General features: G+C 35.9%; 1 protein-coding gene across 4 annotated transcripts; it reads right to left on the bottom strand.

The window, feature by feature from the left end:
• Nucleotides 1–12: 12 nt before the first annotated feature.
• LOC131955639 (uncharacterized) lies at nt 13–21,803 on the bottom strand. 4 transcript variants are annotated; one of them, XM_059319842.1, is made up of 12 exons: nt 21,745–21,803; nt 14,597–14,688; nt 11,628–11,686; nt 11,175–11,500; nt 10,975–11,021; nt 10,501–10,574; nt 10,252–10,373; nt 9,585–9,631; nt 8,719–8,847; nt 8,093–8,169; nt 7,837–7,930; nt 13–5,379 (listed from the first exon to the last, which is right to left on the bottom strand). In XM_059319842.1, exons 2-12 carry the CDS (start codon nt 14,681–14,683, stop codon nt 5,320–5,322), a joined length of 1,122 nt encoding a protein of 373 aa, XP_059175825.1. In that variant the 5' UTR covers nt 14,684–14,688; nt 21,745–21,803; the 3' UTR covers nt 13–5,319. The 4 variants fall into 4 exon arrangements, with proteins under 4 accessions (XP_059175825.1, XP_059175832.1, XP_059175821.1 ...); XM_059319849.1 differs by having other exon boundaries at nt 21,764–21,803; XM_059319838.1 differs by lacking the exon at nt 21,745–21,803 and adding an exon at nt 21,585–21,719.
• Between the last annotated feature and the right edge of the window lie 41 nt (nt 21,804–21,844).

Below are 21,844 nucleotides of genomic sequence, written 5' to 3'. Positions count from 1 at the left end.
GTTGACCGAACACATGACAGCATTGTTAGTCATCTATTTATGACATCCATCCCCACCCCTGAAGTCACCAAAAAAATATAATTTGTTGCATGCATGGGTAACTTGTAATTCTATCATTTTCTGTATTTAATATTAAAAGTTGAATGAAGAATGAGTGGCAAAAAAATTAATTTCATTAAACTTTGAGCAACCAAAAAAAGATCCATGTTAGCTCAGTTCCATTAAAAGTACCTTTTTATAATTATGACCTATTATTCTGTAGCACTTAAATAATACATATATGTATGAACTGTTACTGGTAGTCTTTCATTAGATTTTATCCAAGACCTTCATGCAATGTGTGCAATTTATTTTTTGAGAACACATGTTTGAGGTGTAAAAAAATACAATGTTTACAACAAAATAAAAACAAGATGAAAATTTGATAAAGTTTAATATTACCCTCACATAAAATATAAGATTTAGAACAACAAACTAATGCAGCAGAACTTAATTTTTATGTTAATTTACTGAAATATTTACACCCAAATAATCAGTGTTACAATTAAGAAATAAAAAAATAAAGACAGGAAGAAAAAGCCAGTAGGAGGTGTAATCCCCAAACTGATTGATGCTAAGACAAGCATGGTTACTACCTGTCCATACAACACAAATTTTTAAACAAGAGTTGTATTCTTCAGAGTCTAACACTGCAAAAATGGTTGCCTTTTTTTTCTAGTCTAGAAAGACAATCATGACAATCTGAACTAGCCAGAATAAATGTAAAAATGGCAAGAACCTGATCACAGAATAGACAGCCAAACATAAAATCCTGATTCAGTTGGTTAGTCTAGACAGCCAAACATAAAATCCTGATTCAGTTGGTTAGTCTAGACAGCCAAACATAAAATCATGATTCAGTTGGTTAGTCTAGACAGCCAAACATAAAATCCTGATTCAGTTGGTTAGTCTAGACAGCCAAACATAAAATCCTGATTCAGTTGGTTAGTCTAGACAGCCAAACATAAAATCATGATTCAGTTGGTTAGTCTAGACAGCCAAACATAAAATCCTGATTGAGTTTTAGTCTAGACAGCCAAACATAAAATCCTGATTCAGTTGGTTAGTCTAGACAGCCAAACATAAAATCCTGATTCAGTTGGTTAGTTAAGTGTGTGCATTTAAACTCCATAACAAACTAGGATTTAATTGCTATCTACAAACTGTTGACTGCTCAACAAGAGGGACATACACACAAGATAAAAAATGACAAGGATGATTTGTGTCTGGTGAGAGCGCCACAGCAAACTAGTTGAAACAAAAGCAAAGATTCAAGTTTGGAATCCTACTGCTGCTCAAGGTCACTTGTTAGCTGGCAGCTCTCAGGTGCATAGTTGGTCAAACACAAAACTGAGCTCAGATGTGCTTGTCTACAGGCTGCAAACACTTCAACTGTTGTGATAACTCAATTTAAAAACTTGGGCTTTTAAAAAGGCAAAACAAGAACAATCCCTGTTTAAAAAAGGGACAAGTCCGTTAGGTCATGGGCCATGGTTTTAAGGGCCATGAGCCACAAGAAAGGTTTAAGGGCCATGAGCCACAAGAAAGGTTATAAGGGCTATTTGGTAGACCCTAGAAATTTTTAAAATCAGAAACTATCATACAAGAGTTTATAAACACCTATGAACAATGGTTCCTCATGTTACAGTTCAAGGAAGCCACCAAATTTCTACCCTCAGTGTGTTTTGTAAAGCAATCTCTGTATCTCATATTTGGATTTTGTGGAGAGGAATAGATCTGCACATATTGCAAGACAGGTGATAAAAATGTAGGTGTGATATTGATCACTAAGAAATTGAGGCCATTAAGGTGTTAAAACTAGCTGCGGCCTTGGATGGACCAAGCTTATCTTACAAATCTTATCTTTATTTATTGCTATTCTTGACATTTTTAAACTGTTCATTGACAATACATAATTTAGTTTCGTTGTAACTCATATATATATATATATATATAAATTAACTTAAAGGATAATAGTTATCTTTAGCGTAATCTTTTTGTTTTGACTAATTCAATTTCTATTTAGTGATACAATGCCTGAACAGTTTTTTTGACTAGCTTAACCATATAGTTGCCTAATAAGGACTACTGATTCTACCCAGAAAAAAGTAACTGCATATATTCAGCACCCAACTTCACCAGCAAGCAATTCTCTTGGGAAAGAATTTAGATTCTACTTCTACGTGGCCAGAGGTATAAAAGTCAGGACTCTTCACCCCCTCCAAATAGTATTTTCTTTTTGTGATATCACAATATCTTTCTAACTAACCAAGGTAAGCAATGAGTATACTGACCAATTTCTGATGCAATTTTTAAAACAAAGTTAATATTTTAAAAAAATACAAACATTAAATAGGACACCCACTCCCAAGTGGACATCATTTATGGATGTCAACTTCAGAGGTGTGATTAGTTTAAAAAAAGACCATTCTATAGAATAGGTATGTTATATCTTTAGGTTGTTGTGGGGTAAGCTTATAGTCACAATAAGCAAAGAATCATAGTTTACTGGTCAATATTTGTGCAAAATTTAAAATTGTATTCAACAATATAAAATGTTTTTGCTAGTTGCTGTTGTTAAGGAATATCTGGAGTACATTTACTCAACACAAAGCAAAGGGATTGTAATTTCATGCTATTTAAAATGTGTAAATAAAAGAAATACATATATGCCTAAGTTATTCCAGAATGCTGCAAAACCAAAGGTTTATGGGCCAAGAGCGGAAGGAAAAAGGTTTAAGGGCCATGACCCAAGGGAAAAGGTTTAAGGGTCATAACCCAAGGGAAAAGGTTTAAGGGCCATGACCCAAGGGAAAAGGTTTAAGGGTCATGAGCCAAGGAAACAGGTAATTTGTGCAAGGGATCTAGGACCACATGTTAACAAAATGAGTCCAGAGAAAACCCTTCTGTATATTCAGATGATATTATTGTTGTGACCATAGAAATATAATTTACGATGCTGAAGTTAATGCCTTATCATGAGTGAATCTATGAAAAGGATAACCATGTGTTCATGAACAAGGATGAAAGGGGGGGGGGGGGGCTCTCAGTTTTATCCTCTCTACATACATTAGGCATAGATGTAACCGTGACGGCCAGGCGCAGTAGTTTTTACTTTAGTGGATGCCCTACATGAATATTCTGAGTGAAAATAAGGAACAGTACTGGGATGTGTAGCTTCACCCCAAACCCTTAGAGCTATACTTCTTACATTCACATCATGTGGCTAGCTCATAAATTGGAACTATCATTGCCATTTTTTTTAATAATGTCCAAGAACTAGTAACCATGTAAGAACTAATTAAGATGACCATTTGAGACAAGAAACAACAGTTGACACTAAGTAAAACAGTGAGGAACAGGTGCACTCTAGGGTTTGACATTCTTCAATTCAGATACATTTCTATAAGGATTGACCAACATTGTCAAATTCAGATACATTTCTATAAGGATTGACCAACATGTCAAATTCAGATACATTTCTATAAGGATTGACCAACATGTCAAATTCAGATACATTTCTATAAGGATTGACCAACATTGTCAAATTCAAATACATTTCTATAAGGATTGACCAACATTGTCAAATTCAGATACATTTCTATAAGGATTGACCAACATTGTCAAATTCAGATACATTTCTAAGGATTGACCAACATTGTCAAATTCAGATACATTTTTATAAGGATTGACCAACATTGTCAAATTCAGATACATTTTTATAAGGATTGACCAACATTGTCAAATTCAGATACATTTTTAAAAGGATTGACCAACATTGTCAAATTCAGATACATTTCTATAAGGATTGACCAACATTGTCAAATTCAGATACATTTTTATAAGGATTGACCAACATTGTCAAATTCAGATTCATTTTTAACCATTAATGTCCCGTAACGCCCGCTGCCGCCCGACACCGTTAATGTCCCGTAACGCCCGCTGCCGCCCGCTTACAATACGCATAGAAAAATTAAATTTGTTTCATTAAAATTTGGCCTACAAATCCTAATTTTTAACTAAACAGGAAGTCGGATAGTTTCAGCATCCGTTTCCGGTCTTCTAATTTCAATGGCGCTTTTGAAAGATAAAAAAATAATAGTTTCTTTCTATCTCAAAATTTTAGACTCATCTGTCCTATTTTTAGTAGATTTAATATTAAAAATAAAATAAAATAATGCCTCTAAACGTATCTAGGCATGTATTTTATGAATTATATATCTTAAACATAACCAAATTGATATTTAACTGTTAAATTCGATGCATAGTTGTTTAGACAAAAATAAATAAAGTTGACTACGGAAAATGACCTGTTTTGAATTTTCTCCGACATTTTTTATTTTTTTTTGCAAATACCTATATGTTAAATACTGACATATTTGGTATCAGTTTTTAGAGCATTCATTTCTCTACAATATAAGATTTTTAAAAATTTAATTAGTTATTTACTGAAATGAGTTTAATTGATTGCTGTAAAATTAGTCATTTAATCATTTAGAGTTATTCCCCTTACGCTGGGACTCTATGGTTGGTAAACTTGGAGATGCTATGGGAGATTAATGGTTAAAAGGATTGACCAACATTGTCAAATTCAGATACATTTTTAAAAGGATTGACCAACATTGTCAAATTTAGATACATTTTTAAAAGGATTGACCAACATTGTCAAATTCAGATTAACTTCATTAAGGTTTAACCAACATAGTCAAATTCAGATACTTTTCTATAAGGATTGACCAACATTGTCAAATTCAGATTAACTTCATTAAGGTTTAACCAACATTGTCAAATTCAGATTAACTTCAATAAGGTTTAGCCACAACTAGTAACTTCAATGGCAGTGGCACTAAAACTTTAGATTTATATATTAAGACAATCTAAGAAGTGGTGGAGCGGTTATTTGATAAGGACAATGTGAGAGCCATCAAATCATGACTTCCCATTTCATAAGGACAATATGAGAGCCATAGAATTATAGCTACACCACTTCATAAGGATAATGTGAGAGCCATAGAATTATAGCTACACCACTTCATAAGAACAATTTGAAAGCCATCAAACTATGGCTCCATCATTTCATAAGGACAATATGAGAGCCGTAGAATTATGGCACCACTAAAGAAATTCTGAGAGCCATTAAAACCATGAGTCTACTCTAAGTAAACTACAGTGGTCAAAGGAATTCTTTTTTTTACAATTACAATCATCTTTGAATAAAAAACCTCAGTAAAAAATTGTGAAGCAGATTCCCAATGGAGTGACATCAACAACTGAGTCCAATCAATATTTGACTTTTCCCACAATCTTTTGAAGAAGTTGGTCTCTGTATGGAACAGCCACCTGAAGACAAATATCTACGGTCAGAATGGGCTTAAGGCAGCATATCTATAGCACTCAGTACAAGTCTCTCTCTACAGGTACTCAGGTCACACTCTACAGGTACTCAGGTCACACTCTACAGGTACTCAGGTCACACTCTACAGGTACTCAGGTCACACTCTACAGGTACTCAGGTCACACTCTACAGGTACTCAGGTCACACTCTACAGGTACTCAGGTCACACTCTACAGGTACTCAGGTCACACTCTACAGGTACTCAGGTCACACTCTACAGGTACTCAGGTCACACTCTACAGGTACTCAGGTCACACTCTACAGGTACTCAGGTCACACTCTACAGGTACTCAGGTCAGGTCTCTCTCTACAGGTACTCAGGTCAGATCCCACTCTACAGGTACTCAGGTCAGGTCCCACACTACAGGTACTCAAGTCAGGTCACACTCTACAGGTACTCAGGTCAGGTCTCACTCTAAAGGTACTCAGGTCACACTCTACAGGTACTCAGGTCAGGTCTCACTCTACAGGTACTCAGGTCAGGTGACTCAGGTCTCACTCTACAGGTACTCAGGTCAGGTCTCACTCTGCAGGTACTCAGGTCAGGTCTCACTCTACAGGTACTCAGGTCAGGTCTCACTCTACAGGTACTCAGGTCAGTTCTCACTTCAGGTACTCAGGTCAGGTCTCTCTCTACAGGTACTCAGGTCAGGTCCCCCGTCACACTCTACAGGTACTCAGGTCAGGTCTCACTCTACAGGTACTCAGGTCAGGTCTCACTCTACAGGTACTCAGGTCAGGTCACACTCTACAGGTCAGATGACTCAGGTCTCACTCTACAGGCACTCAGGTCAGGTCACACTCTACAGGTACTCAGGTCAGGTCCCACGTCACACTCTACAGGTACTCAGGTCAGGTCTCACTCTACAGGTACTCAGGTCAGGTCTCACTCTACAGGTACTCAGGTCAGGTCTCACTCTACAGGTACTCAGGTCAGGTCTCACTCTACAGGTACTCAGGTCAGGTCACACTCTACAGGTACTCAGGTCAGGTCACACTCTACAGGTACTCAGGTCAGGTCACACTCTACAGGTCAGGTGACTCAGGTCTCACTCTACAGGTACTCAGGTCAGGTCACAATCTACAGGTCAGGTGACTCAGGTCTCACTCTACAGGTACTCAGGTCAGGTCTGACTCTACAGGTACTCAGGTCAGGTCTCACTCTACAGGTACTCAGGTCAGGTCTCACTCTACAGGTACTCAGGTCAGGTCCCACTCTACAGGTACTCAGGTCAGGTCTCACTCTACAGGTCAGATGACTCAGGTCAGGTCTCACTTCAGGTACTCAGGTCATGTCTCACTCTACAGGTACTCAGGTCAGGTCACACTCTACAGGTACTCAGGTCAGGTCACACTCTACAGGTACTCAGGCCAGGTCACACTCTACAGGTCAGGTGACTCAGGTCTCACTCTACAGGTACTCAGGTCAGGTCTGACTCTACAGGTACTCAGGTCAGGTCTCACTCTACAGCTACTCAGGTCAGGTCCCACTCTACAGGTACTCAGGTCAGGTCTCACTCTACAGCTACTCAGGTCAGGTCTCACTCTACAGGTACTCAGGTCAGGTCTCACTCTACAGGTACTCAGGTCAGGTCTCACTCTACAGGTACTCAGGTCAGGTCTCACTCTACAGGTACTCAGGTCAGGTCTCACTCTACAGGTACTCAGGTCAGGTCCCATTCTACAGGTACTCAGGTCAGGTCCCACTCTACAGGTACTCAGGTCAGGTCTCACTTCAGGTACTCAGGTGGTTTCTTTCTACAGATACCCATGCATGCCAGATATCTATGATGACATAAACAAGTTTAACCCTTTAACTCCAATTGTCGCATAACAACAATTATATTGTGTGTCGTTGCACCACTGATTAAACTTTTTAACAGCTATTTATTACATTAAAAATTCTCCAGATAAAAGAAACAGACACGAGCTTCCTTTCAGTCAAAATTTCATAATTAGCTGCATAACTTAAGTGTTCATTAACGGATGCCTTTGAAGTATTAATGGGGATATGTATCAAATTTAGATGAAAATAAATAGTGATAATAATATTTGATTTATAAATGTGGATATGTTGGTACTTCTAAAGGTAGGAATCATTGATAATAATTTAATAATTGTAGTTGTGCTCTGCTTTGCTACGTTCATTACGACGAAGCACACTAATTTATTTTTGTTCAACTAAATGCAAATAAAGACTTCATTACATTTAATGTATTGACCATTTTATGCTTTTTTAAAAATAAATGTATGTTTGTAGCAGATGAAAATTTGTTTCATTCTGAATTTTTAAAAAGACTCACCCTATATAATTAGATTTTATTTTAAAGAGTAGTGCCCCCTTTTCTATGTGTGGCAGCCTAGGAGTCAAACAGTTAAAAACATTTAAAAAAAAAAACAACCTTCAGTGGCATCCCAAGAATACAAGATCCATTCATATCCTTGACAGCTGCCAGTACATCATATATTGTGGCAAGGTAGAGGAGAGCCTTTGTGCTGTAACACAAATAAATGCATGTTTTTTGTCATTCAAGGGTACAGGTTTGTCTTTGTGGTTAATACAAATAAATAACTTTATAAAAGGTGCACTATCTGACATATTGCACCAAAGATTAATACCTGTGACTGAGTGCAGTAATGGGCACATGACGAACTTACCAGCCATTTGCAGCCACATTGTTTTGCAAACAGATGTCACGTACGTGGTACTCAGCAAATGCCTTGCGGAGCGTACTCTATACAGAAGAAAGAATTGTAAGTCAAGATCCTTCAATGAATAAAGTGCCAAGTTTTACTGTAATAAATAAAATAGTGTCTGTCTTAATCCTACATTGAAGCGGGAGAGTGAAATTTCGGGCACTTCTATCTGATCAATTTCTCTGATCAGTTTCTCTCAAGACAATGCAATATGACATTAAATTTGACTTAATTGGATGACTAATTAAATTATGAATTGATTAAAATTTTCTGAAATTTGTAAGTAGTCTTATCTTACTATTCCGCACTATTTTAAGCCCCTTATGTTTATTTGGTGTGCAATAATTTTTAGTCATGCAACTATTGTATCAAAATATTTTAAAATGCTGAAAAAAAATGTAAAGGAAAGTGTAAAAGAAGAAAATAAATGATTTTCTTAAAGGGCATGGGCGGATGATGAAAACCAAAATTCTTATTTCTAAACCTAATGCTATAATATTTAGCATATAGTTATGACTAAAGTCTAAAAAAAAAAAAAGGCCCCCGAAAATTTCATGCCGTTCACTGAATAAAGTGCCGCTTTATACCTCTAGAGAATGCGAAGGAAAATTAGCAACAAAAATGCGAAAATTCAGCTCATCGATGTCTTGTTTTATTGTGGATGCATGGATCAGCGCCGGAATATCCGAGTAATCCACTTCAAGCTGTGGCATTTCCTGAGGATAAGGAAAAATAATGGAGAATTGGCTGGCATGAGTAGGAAATAAATGATGAATTTATGTGAGTGCCTACCATGTCACAAACATTTTATGTGAGGTGCCTGCAGTGTAACACTTTATGTGACTTCAGTCAGATTAATAGAAAAGATAAGAGCGGACATTAGTGCCTCAGTTAATGAGTGGTTACAGATAAATGGCCAGTTGAGGGAGACATACAACAGGCACTAGGTTGATAGTGCTCTTTTTCTCTAAACCAAAACCAAAATCACCACCTCAACTTCAAATTTAAACGCAAAATTTCATTGAAAATAGATTTTTATCCAAAATCAGCATTTTAACCAGATTTAACCTTGATCTACACGTAGTTACTGTACATACAAACTAAATATGGTGGGGGGGGGGGGGGGGGGGGGGGAAGAAAGGAAATGTGTGTGAGCTCCCCGAAGAACATTTACTGCCCCTTTTAACAAAATGAAATTTATATAGTCCACCCCCCACCCCCTGAAAATTTCAGATCCCGGGAAGAAACTCCACATGCATACCACTTTTAAGATTAGACAAATAAATTAGGATGTACTTTTCCAGCTTAAGAATATATTTCCTATATGTTCCATGTGACGTCACGGTCATGGAAAATTACTATTAACTATTATTACAGATTGGAGATTCAAACACTACACTAATACATTTACAATTACATTAAACACTGGAGTTTTTAAAAAAAATTGTTTTACCAGAACTTGTTTAGCTGCTAAATTTTCCATTCTAGGACTGGAGTCTTCTGAAATGTATAAACCAAAGTTGGGTCGCAAGCACAAACTAGATATATGACATGATCAAATGGCCTATCAAAGACAAACTAGATATGTGACATGATCAAATGGCCTATCAAAGACAAACTAGATATGTGACATCATCAAATAGACAGCTTAATACATCTCGGAAGTGTGGTCAATGTATGTATTTGAACAGACGAATATATCTAACATTTGCCAATCTTGTAAGTCAGGAAATCGTCCAACATCTCTAAAAAAAGAATCTTTTAATGTTAAAGCAGTCCTGTTCTACAGATCAAAGACATGGAGAACAACAAAAAGCTTCCACACTTTTATATATAGGTGCCTAAGAAGTATATAAAATGGCAAGACAAGGTAGAAAACATAAAACTATAGATGTGTGGACAGGAAACAATAGAAAGGCAAATCATGCAAAGTGACGGATTAGGCACACGCTTAGGAAAGACTTTAAAGCCAGCCAAGCCCCAGATGGAACCCAGAGGGCAAGCAACACAGGAGTATACCCAGGAAGACATGGTGAAGGATAGAAAGAAATCAAGAACAGCTGAAAGGAGTGGCAGGAAAAAGTGGAGAGTGGAACAAAGAGGAAAAATGCTGAATCTACCTCTGTGGCCACTGTTTTTTTTATAGTCAACTAACAATGTTTTCTCTCTCTGTTCTTTGTGATTCAAATCCTCAATAACTTTCTTGGCGGCTGAATCACTGCTCATTTCAACATAGGCAAAGCTGTCGAAGATTTAAAAAAAATAATCATTAAACTGCCATGACAATTATATGACTATTATAAAAATAGTTATCTAAATGCAAATCTTCCTAACAAGCCTCTAAGAATCTAGAGATGTGAGATATTTACATTTTCTTGGGCTGTTTTTTGATGACATTCACAGATTCTGGCTGGTAAGGCTTGATCAGCTCTCTGAACTCCATCTGTACAAAAATCTTACATCTCAGTAGCTGTTACAGGGTGATAGTACACTGAGCTTACCAAAAATCTTACATCTCAGTAGCTGTTACAGGGTGAGAGTACACGGACCTTACCAAAAATCTTACATCTCAGTAGTTGTTACAGGGTGATAGTACACTGAGCTTACCAAAAATCTTACATCTCAGTAGCTGTTACAGGGTGATAGTACACTGACCTTACCAAAAATCTTACATCTCAGTAGCTGTTACAGGGTGATAGTACACTGACCTTACCAAAAATCTAACAAGCTATTCCTCAGTAGCTGTAAAAGGGTGACTCATTACTTTATAAATGTTGATTGGATAATGAATGGTTAAAGAATCTTTAAAAAAAAAGGACTACTATTATCTCTAGAAATTTTACCTCAGATTCAATGTTAGAGATGTAGAGTGTGACAGGTTTATCTGAAGCTGGAAAAAACAGTAAACATTTTGATGACACAACACAAACGACCTACTCAAATAAAAGATAAAATTAATACTTTTTATACATCTGGTTTACCTATCTTGATGATTACAATACAAAGATTTAATTAGCAACCAAAAAACCCGAGCAGAACGCACCTGTAGTTTTCACATGCGGGACAAAACAGTTGTCGGGTATCATGGTGTTCCTCTCCAGATTTCTACCGTTTACTTTATTACCATTGACTCTGTCGCTGCCTCTGTTTTGATTTGTTTTCTGGCCATTATAAAAAGTATTTGTATCCAGTGAGGAATCTTGTTGTTCAATAAGCAGGTCATTGGGTCTTGCAGTATCATTATTAGCATTCATCATGTACTCTATTTCTTTCTTGGATGCATTTGCCAACTCCGCATGATATCGTTTACCAAACATATTTACAGCATTGACCACTTCCTCTTTTTTTCCATATCTAACAAATAAGTATCTAAGGAAAAGAAAAATCATTTATGAAATTGTATTCTAATAAAGTATAGAATTTGAAATCAGTCAACTACAGCAAGTCTAAAACATAACATAGAATTTATGTCAGAATATGAATATAATGAACTTACTTTTGGCTAAAATTTGTCCTTTTCACCAAACCTGCTTTACTAAATATATTTTCAATCATCTACAGGATAAAAAAAAAACGTTTTCAATCAAATATCAAAATAAAATATGTTCAGGCTCTTGTCTGTATGTCATGTTCCAATAGCTGAGCCAGAAATATGTTTGAATATTTTTAGAGACCAGCAGAGAGCCAAGTACAAACAGGAGATAGAGAAGCTATAGAACATGCAGGAGAGAGAGAAGAAACAGACAAACAGGAGTGAGAGAAGAAACAGACAAACAGGAGTGAGAGAAGAAACAGAACAAGCAGGTGAGAGAGAAGCAACAGAACAAGCAGGTGAGAGAGAAGCAACAGAACAAGCAGGTGAGAGAGAAGCAACAGAACAAGCAGGTGAGAGAGAAGAAACAGACAAACAGGAGAGAGAGAAGCAACAGAACAAGCAGGTGAGAGAGAAGCAAGAGACAAACAGGTGAGAGAGAAGCAACAGAACAAGCAGGTGAGAGAGAAGAAACAGACAAACAGGAGAGAGAGAAGAAACAGACAAACAGGAGAGAGAGAAGAAACAGACAAACAGGAGAGAGAGAGAAGAAACAAACAGGAGAGAGAGAAGAAACAGACAAACAGGAGAGAGAGAAGCAACAGACAAACAGGAGAGAGAGAAGAAACAGAACAAGCAGGTGAGAGAGAAGCAACAGAACAAGCAGGTGAGAAAGAAGCAACAGAACAAGCAGGTGAGAGAGAAGCAACAGAACAAGCAGGTGAGAAAGAAGCAACAGAACAAACAGGAGAGAGAGAAGCAACAGAACAAGCAGGTGAGAGAGAAGCAACAGACAAACAGGAGAGAGAGAGAAGAAACAGACAAACAGGAGAGAGAGAAGAAACAGACAAACAGATGAGAGAGAAGAAACAGACAAACAGATGAGAGAGAAGAAACAAACAGGTGAGAGAGAAGAAACAGACAAACAGGAGAGAGAGAAGAAACAGACAAACAGGTGAGAGAGAAGAAACAGACAAACAGGAGAGAGAGAAGAAACAGACAAACAGGAGAGAGAGAAGAAACAGACAAACAGGAGTGAGAGAAGAAACAGACAAACAGGAGAGATAGAGAGGCAACAGAACAAGCAGGTGAGAGAGAAGAAACAGACAAACAGGAGAGAGAGAAGAAACAGACGAACAGGTGAGAGAGAAGAAACAGACGAACAGGTGAGAGAGAAGCAACAGACAAACAGGAGAGAGAGAAGAAACGGAACAAGCAGGAGAGAGAGAAAAGCAATAGACAGATCCCATAAATCACTTAGGACAACTCTAGCAATATTAAAAGTCAGCAATATGACAGTTTTACAGTGACAGTATGTAGAGTCGGAAAACTTCAAACAATGTCGTGACAGTGAGACACTAAAATTATTTTCAGATTCAACTAAGAAAACAAGATGTTCTGGTTAGTGGCTTTCTAACTGATAAAGTAGCCAATGAATTTGACATAATTATCAGTTGTTTTGTTGTCTTTGTCCATCCTTACATACAACTTCATCTAACATGAAGATTCACGACAGTTTCATTAGTAACAAATTTGGTTGAAATGTCCAATCAAAAACACTCACAAAGGAATGTTTCTGTTTTTGGGAGGTGAAAAATGTTTCTGATTGGTGTGTGCAGTAGCCACACAAAGTTTAGAACCCAAAATGTCTAGATCATGTCAAGTTGGCTGAGAACTTGTCTAGATACCACTTTTCTCTATACTCTATGACACTGTATACATTTTGTTATATCTAATGTGTTTGGGGCAAAAATGACCCATGTTAGTATATACACATACAGTTAAAATTTTGGATGACTAGTAATTAAGTAAAATCTATGATTGACAAGCTGTTTAGACCCACCATCAACTTGAATACTACTACTTGAACCAACAGTCCAATTGCACCAGAAGTGTGCATCTGTACCCTGGTGGTTGTGTCTTCTTCTTCCTTCGTAATTTTAGAGTTGGAAGGGTTCCCCTCCAACACAATTAAGGGGTTTACTACGGGGGATGGCAACTCGGGATATAGACTTGATTTTTAATCCATTTTTAATAACTTAAACTTTTAAAAATAGAATAGAATCTCGTAGAAAAAAGAATTTCGCACCAAGTAAACGCCAAACAATGTGCATAATAGTGCTTAATATTATGAGTACTTTATAAATTCACATGCCATGTTTTGAGAAATCGGAAATAGTGTAAATTACTACTTCCGTCAATGGAAATTACAAAAAAATTGATAGAAGGCAGAGAATCAGATCTTTTACTTAAATATGAAATTTCATTAATCTATCTGAAATAGTACTCAAGTTATAGGCTTTTGAAAAATAGAAACTAGAATAAGTTCCACTTCGGGTTATCAGAAATCACTGAAAAGTTGATACAGAACTACAAATTTGATATAATACTCATATATGAAATTTCATCAACCTAGCTGTAACGGTACTCAAATTATGGTGTTTACAGACACACATACACACACAGACATACGGACAAAATTGCAGAACTATGTTTTTCTGAACCAGGGAGGTGTAAAACGTCGAGATCTGTGAAAATCTCGATTTTTTTTTTTTGCACGATTAAAATTACTTCCTCTATACTTTGTATATGAGAAAGTAAAAATTGGTGGGAAAATCTTGGTAACTATGACAATGGCGGCCATCTTGAAAATTAACCCCTTCGTAGGTTTTCCACCATTCATAAAATATTATATTTTAAGCCTAATAAACAATGAATTCATAATCTTCCACCATATTTTAGGGTACTCAGCTAAAAATTTTAAGTGCATATCTTTAAACTAATTTTTTATGAATTTTCAAATTGTGGGTCCTTTCTTCTGAGATCACACCACTGCTGGATGTGCCAACTTGTTACTAATAAAAGGTTCAGCTGTTAAAACAATATCAAAGTTACTAAACAAGGTTGCATCTAATAGAGATTTTTAAAATTACCTTTTTGTCTTGTTGAGGGAAGTAATCAATAGGGACACACACTGAATATAATCCATTTCTGTCTGGTTTCAAGTTTTGTACATCCATGGCAACTTGTTTGGTAAAAAAAAAAACATTATAGTTAAACAGCAGTACTATCCCACAAACAAGTTATTAGAGCATGCAATGATAATTAATGACTAAACCAAACCAGGGGTTGCATCCGAAGTCCCTGCAATAGTGTAACCAACTAAGATTCAAGAAGAGTCCCAGCATTGTTTACATTTAATTTTGGCATTTTTAGAAAACAAGGTCTAGATCTAATTAGTAAGCTACTACTTAGGCCTTAAGAATCAATGTTACAAAGTTGCAAATGCTGAGAACTTTAAAATATTTTTGTTCGAGGCTACAAAATGTTACATATTTCATTTTATTTTCATTTTAAGACAAACATTAATTAGTTTTAGCTAGGGCCTATATAGCTACTGACCAATCGAATGCAAGCTTTATACCTCTTAGGGATTTAAAGGGTTGTTTCTAAATATCAATTTTTTATTCAATCAATAGACTTTAAAGTATTCTAAATGAACAAAATTTGCTATGTTTGCGAGCAAAGTATAGGTATGAGCTGACTTGTAAAATTAAAAAAAAAAAAACAAAAAAAAAAAACCAAAGCCTTACTTAATCAAGAATATCTTAAATGCTATATGTTAGGAGACTAGGAATACAAAATTATTAAATTAAACATAGGCCTATCCTAAAACATACGCCCAATTATTACACTAGAATGGTTGTGGAGTATTCTGGTACTTTCTTCATTTTTCTAGATTTACTATCAAATAGTTTTAATAGTTAGATCTAATTCCATTTTTTTGTTGCTATGTGTCGTGTGTTAGCAGATATAACACTACAGGTATACTTGAATAAATAGAGCATAGTTATTTTACTTGCAGTTGTATTTTGATCATATTTGCAGAGTTTAGCTAGAATGATATATAGAACTTGTAGGCCTATATGCCGTTGAAATGAATAAAAATAATACAGAAGTATATTTTTGTGTTAGCTTCCTCCCATAACTCCAAAAAACTGTGTGCTGCGCAAATATGAAAATGTTTCTAAAGCAATGTTTTATATAAATACAGTGAATGAAAGAACTGCATAGTTAGAAATCTAAAGTAAATGACATGAACACTGTGTTGCTATTACTAAATACCCTATATTTAGCTGTATATACAAAATCATTAAATATACAGCAATTATAGTAAGACGTCGTGGTCGAGTGGAGAACGCGGTGCCTCACGCATCTCGATCAGTTACGGGTTCCGAACCTATCAAAGCGTGAAATAAAGTGTATTTATCTAAGTCTAACATTCCATTGAGTTGTTTGCAAAAGTGTCTTTTTGTAATTGTTTTTTTTTAAAATAGATTATTTTTTTTCTAGATTTAGGTTTTTAAACACGCCAATTAGGCCCTATAAAAACATCGTTGCTCCATTGATCGCCCGCTCGCGTTTTCTGGTCAGCGCAAGAAAAATACCGACACGGTCTAGCCAGGGTCACTGTGAGTTAAGATTGGTTTAGATGTGAACAGTGTAGCGTATAGCATACGTCATAGCAAGACCTTGGCTATGTCGTAGAGACATGCGGTATGCTGTAAGTGTAAGGCGGCGGGTGGGTAGGGTATATACTCATTGAAGAAAAAACCCACCGTGGTGCGTGTTATTGGCCTTGGGCCTTCGGTGACGTTGTTGGCGTTTGCTGTGAGGGGGAGAGGGGTGTGTTATATCCGTTTAAAAGAAATCGCAAAACGTTATTGGCCTATGATGACGTCGGCGCAAGCGGGGGGGGGGGGGGGGGAGACACTTTTTTTTTTAAACCAAGAACTAGGCGTTTAAAGGCTGTAATGAAAATCAAGGACTGGTATAGCCATGATGTCGAATTTAACGAGTGATGCTTGCTGGGTCTATCATACGATTGCTTGGCGATGGGAATCTCGTCAAGCTCAGTTTATATTTACAGTGAACTATTGGGATGCTGTCATACACAAAGTAACAGCTCTGAATGTAGCACTTAAAACATCGAGTGCATCCCGCTCATTATAAATTTGAAATACAAGTTATGGATTGTCCAAAAACTTGAAGGACTATCAGAATATATGCATTGTATTATAACATTAATCATTACGATAAAACTAAAATGTGTATCCAAATATTTTTAGGCTAACAGGATCTGCATTTAAATAAACAAGACCTATTAGGCTATTTTTGCATGGTAGCACAACTACATTTTTAGATTTCATAATGAGTAGCCTAGTCGTGCATTAAAGGGCTGTACTCAATAACAATGAAAAAAATTAAATGCCGGCTTCAAACTTCAAGCTATGATTTCCCCGTATTCTTCTACTAGAAATATAGCTCCGTTGTTCTAATGACCTCACCCTCCTCCTCTCACCTAGTTCAATTTAAAGTTACACTTTCAACCCCGTTAGGATGCGTGAACTACTGATGACCTAACTATTGAAAAAAAAAACTATTCTGGCGTTAAATTGCCCTCCCCTACTCGCAGCACTTTGGGGCCATACACATCAGGAAGGTCTAGGACGGTGTTGTATCTCGTGCAAATTTACTCACAACACGACTACACACTATGGTTGTATCCAGGACTAAAGCTGCGACACTCGCATAGAGTTGGATTTATTCGTTAGATCATTGTGCTTCAAATTCTGTTTCAATATTGGATTAGATGGATATAATGTTGGAATTCACTTAGTTTGTTATATTATATTTATCTAAATGTCGTGTACCATCAGAAACTAAATTGGTTGACAAGACTCATGTGTAGGCTAAAGAATGACCTCTAGATCGAGCCAAAGATGGCTGGTTAAGGTTGACAAACTGGTTTTCAAATTTCATGGTGATGCTTTTCTAAAGGATTTTATTTTGTGCTTTCTTTGGAATTATTTTGTGTGATGTGATTATTCAGAAGTAATTTGTAAGTAGAAGCTTTTCACATCCAACCATTTTAACAGTTTGCGATTGATCTGCTGCCGGGCTGATTAATTTACATTTAACGAAACTACACACTACACGGCGGAGAAAGCGCGCGTTTGATTGGTTGGCGGCTGACACTATGAAATCCTCTAAGGACGATTCGAATGGTATACCGAGATTTGTTTGCACATGCCATAAGAATGCTGTTATTAGTTGATCAAACTTAAAGGCCGGAAGATCGGGATGAAAAAATATAACAATGGTGGCAGCGTGACCTACATAAAGTGACTTCGTTCGGAGCAGTATAACTAATGTCGGAGTCAAAATATCCAAAAACAAATTTCATTTCCACATACTTAAGATATGTCTGATCAGTAATCTACTCTCACCTAGAATAATCTTTTAAAAAATCGTGATTCCAACGTATTTGAAACTAGCCTTCATACAGCGTGCGATCAGATCGCTAAGCCATCAAAACAATGGGAAAACCATTCCACTTTTCATTTAACATTAGGAAATGACCTTTTAAACTTAATTAATTACCATAAATTAAAAACTTATTAGTATGCAAAACCAAATCTCGTGCGCCCAGTATCAGAAAGTAATGGGTGATTTCGGGTCATGTTTTTACAGCGATCTCGGCCGATACCGACAACCCTAGTAGTAGTTAGTCCCTACTACTAGATCTAGTTAATAGTTATGGCTGCGGCTATTCGTAGTGAACTACTAATAGCCCTATGAAGGCTATTCGTACTCTGACCAATCAGCGTGCGGCATTTTTTTTTTTATTCTTGAATTCCCTTTTTCATCTTTTACAAGCTGTATAGATTAGGGAGGCTCAATAACTTAAAAGCGTCCTTGGTTGCTAACCAGAACATGGCGTAAGGATCGGACCATGACTTCCGGCGAGTTTTTCGACTTAGTTCCAGAGACCTTCTTAGAATTACTTTTAAAAATAGTTATCACGAGTAAAATGGCGGGTTTTCACGTTATAAAAACATGCTATAGGTGGCAAGGCTAAATATGCCAGAAAAGCATTTTCAGAAATTGCTTTGGGGAATGTAGGCTAAATTTAAAGTCGGTGTCATTCAAAATAATATAACTTTTTAAATATAGATCTCCCTATCACAAAATTGATTTCCATAGTAAAGCATTATTAGTTTTATCATTCTATGAAAAAAGAAATCAATTATCTTCAACCCTTTTTTTAATAAGAGTGGCCAAAAAATGACAACCAAATTTTTTTAATTTTTTTGACCACGTGACCGCTATTTGATGATCACTAGTGGGGAACTCTGGGTACATGGCCACTTAAAAAGTCTAACCGCATTTGTGGTTCTCTTTAGCTTCAAGTGCCTTCAGGGGTAAGAAGAGTTGTCATGGAGAGATGTGTTGTCCATGGCAGTGAGTGTCAATAAATATTAAATTAAGTAATTTAGTTTAAAACGAACTAAAAACTTCAAAATTAGTCCCTAATGGATTAAATATGGATGTCTATCATTCAGTAGTCATGTTTAATTTGAAATTTGGGTAAATTCTAGATTTAGTAAGAAAATCTAGTATAGATATAGAACAAATTATTTTTTAGATCTCCATAACCCTATACCTAACCCTATACCTAACCCTAACCCTATGCCTAACCCTAACCCTATACCTAACCCTAACCCTAATGCTAAACCCTAATCCTTAAAAAAATTTAAAAAAAAAAAAGAAAAAAAAAAAAAAAAGAAAAAAAAAAAGCAAAAAAAAAAGAAAAAAAACCTCTGAGCCAGCGGGAATCGAACCCACGCCTCAAAAAACTAGTAAGCCAATGCGCAACCACTTCGACCACCGGAACAGTTACGACAAACTACAAAATTTGAATCTCATACATAAACTGCAGGACAATGAATTTAAAAATAAATTTGATTGGTCGGCTAAAAATAGCGAAGTACGAATAGCCCTCTGAAGGCTATTTGTAGTGAAGTACCAATAGACACTCTCATAGTTATTCTATCTTAGTATAGTTAGTCTCATATAAATTCAATTTTCTTCAAATTATAAAAAGAATAGCATATAATTGTAGAGCTTTAAAAATGCAATCCAACAGTACCAATTTTATTAATTTAGCATAATCGGTTGATTAAATATAATTTTTTTAGTGTCGCAAATAAAATATATAGAAACGCGACCAAAAACGCAGGTAAAAAGTCAAATTCACTTGTTTTAAAGCTAGTAAGCAAGAAAAGACATGAGTCTTTCTTATTATTGAAATCAGTTTGCTTATACCTACATTTTTTTACACCAAGGTGAAAGTAAATAGTTTATATAAATTTATAAAATGCCATTTATATAATTTATTGTATGTTTTGTGATGAATTTTCAATTGGAAAATACCGCATTTGGAAGCAGAAAGGTAAATTCTACAGAACAGATGTTGTTTGGAATGTTATAGATTATAGATCTAGGCCTACATCAAAATGTTTGTTTAATAAAATTCAATTAGAGTCCACCCATTTCTGATGGGTACCTGATATACATTGGGGAAATTAAAGGTAAAAAGTAAAGGCGGCTGTGAATATCGCTGACCACACGGACAATCACTTCATATGCCGAGGTCAAGAAACATGAACTCTACTTCATCTGCCAAATAGATTGCTTTGTCTACAGAGGAATCTTAATTAATGTTTACAGGGGCCTAATAAATTTGAGTTATGTTTGTAAAAACAGTAGGCCTAAGCTTTAAAAACTTATTTTGGTCAATATCGGAAAAAATATAAAAATCTTTTCGACTAAATGGGTTGAAAAAAGCTTTGAATTTGTTTCATTGTTTGTTATTATATCTTGTAGTATTTAGAATTTAAGCTTTCTTTCTTAATTAGAAGTTGTATTAATTTCAAACCTTAATGTAATTTCTTTTTAATTCAGTATTAGCCTAAATGTAAGGTAGGCTACAGAATTCAGATATTACCTATGGTTTTGTGATTTTTATATGTTTATAATAACATTTGTGTTTATGAAATGACCTAATGAAGTTATCAAGCAAAGTGTTTTATTATTATTTTAATAGGCCTGCAAGTTATAAGTACAAAATATAGATATCTAATCACTAGATCTAGGTCTAAGTTTAAGAAAAAACTACCAAAAGGGTTTGAAATACTTAAATATAGTACTAAAAGTAGCTATGTTTTGAAAAAAAATATCTTAAACTGGAGACATTCAATTTAAAAGTCATTATAAAAACTCCACGATCTAGATTTATTTCTAGATCTCTAGTAGGAATACAGATTTAGAGGCTTTCCCATCAGTATCAATGTACTATCTTAGCTATGTGGGAGGTCAGTACGAGTTCACTGGGAAAAAAATCGGATCTGCCGTAGGGGGGTGGGTTTAGTGCGCAAATGCTCCTGACCGATTGCCAAAAGGTACAGAAATTCTAAAGATACATTTTAAAAGAAAAATGGACGGCTGAACTGCAGTTATCAAAATATCTGTGTAAGTAGAAGTATAAATAATAATATTTTACACAAATATAGCTGTCTTTTGCTAAATCTAGCTCAATTTCCACGAAAATCGCATCCGGTCGCAATAATTTTTATATCAGCTTGTCGGCCATTCAACGATCTATCACGTGTAGCAGACGCCAAACAGATTTACCCGTATGGTATTGCGCGAATGCTATTTTTAGCAACAGTGCCGAGACGCGATCGAAAAAAACGAACTAGAAAGTGGCCATAAAAAAGCGGGTCAGGGGAGGTAATTCAACTAGCGTTATGAGACTAGCTACTTAGTATCTATCTAGTAGTTTATTAAAATTGTTTAGGCCTAGCCCTAGTGTTTCACTGTTATAATAATACTAATAATAGAACTAACTAGGCCTACTAAACTGTAAAAAATAAAAACCAGTCTAAAAACTCTTCAAACTAATCACTAATCCTGAATCAATCATTTAATCAATCAGTAAAAGTAAAACTGAGTAGGCCTAATCTCTAGACTCTCTAGAGTACTCTAGAGTCTAGACTAGAGCTAGAGCAAACTAACCAGAGGTTCTACAATCTACACAAAGATTATTCCAAGAATAGATTTATTTATTAGATCTCTAGATCTAGACTAGTTCTGGATCTAGATATAGAGTAATCTAGACAGATTGTAGCCTAAATTAATTTTTTAAAATTAGATCTGGACTACAGCTAGGACCTACTAGAATCTAGATCTAGATCTAGATCTACAGTTCAATCAAAAGACTACACTCTAGTCTAGACTCCTGGTTGGTCTGACTTTGCCAGATACATTGTAATAAA

This window comes from Physella acuta, unplaced genomic scaffold (genome assembly GCF_028476545.2).
Source record: "Physella acuta isolate Inbredline_101_S28 unplaced genomic scaffold, ASM2847654v3 ptg000079l, whole genome shotgun sequence".
Taxonomy (NCBI): domain Eukaryota; kingdom Metazoa; phylum Mollusca; class Gastropoda; family Physidae; genus Physella; species Physella acuta.
The sequence above is the reverse complement of the archived record's forward strand: the minus strand, read 5'-3'. Positions and strand labels throughout refer to the sequence as shown.

Bases quoted from the DNA above. Each gene is read 5' to 3' on its own strand.
- LOC131955639 (XM_059319842.1), bottom strand. From the start codon at position 14,683: ATGGATGTACAAAACTTGAAACCAGACAGAAATGGATTATATTCAGTG. The intron at 11,501-11,627 runs GTAAGTTCATTA...TCTTTTCCTTAG, and splicing joins AGGACAAATTTTAGCCAAAA to ATACTTATTTGTTAGATATG. The intron at 7,931-8,092 runs GTAAGTTCGTCA...TTTGTGTTACAG, and splicing joins AATGTGGCTGCAAATGGCTG to CACAAAGGCTCTCCTCTACC.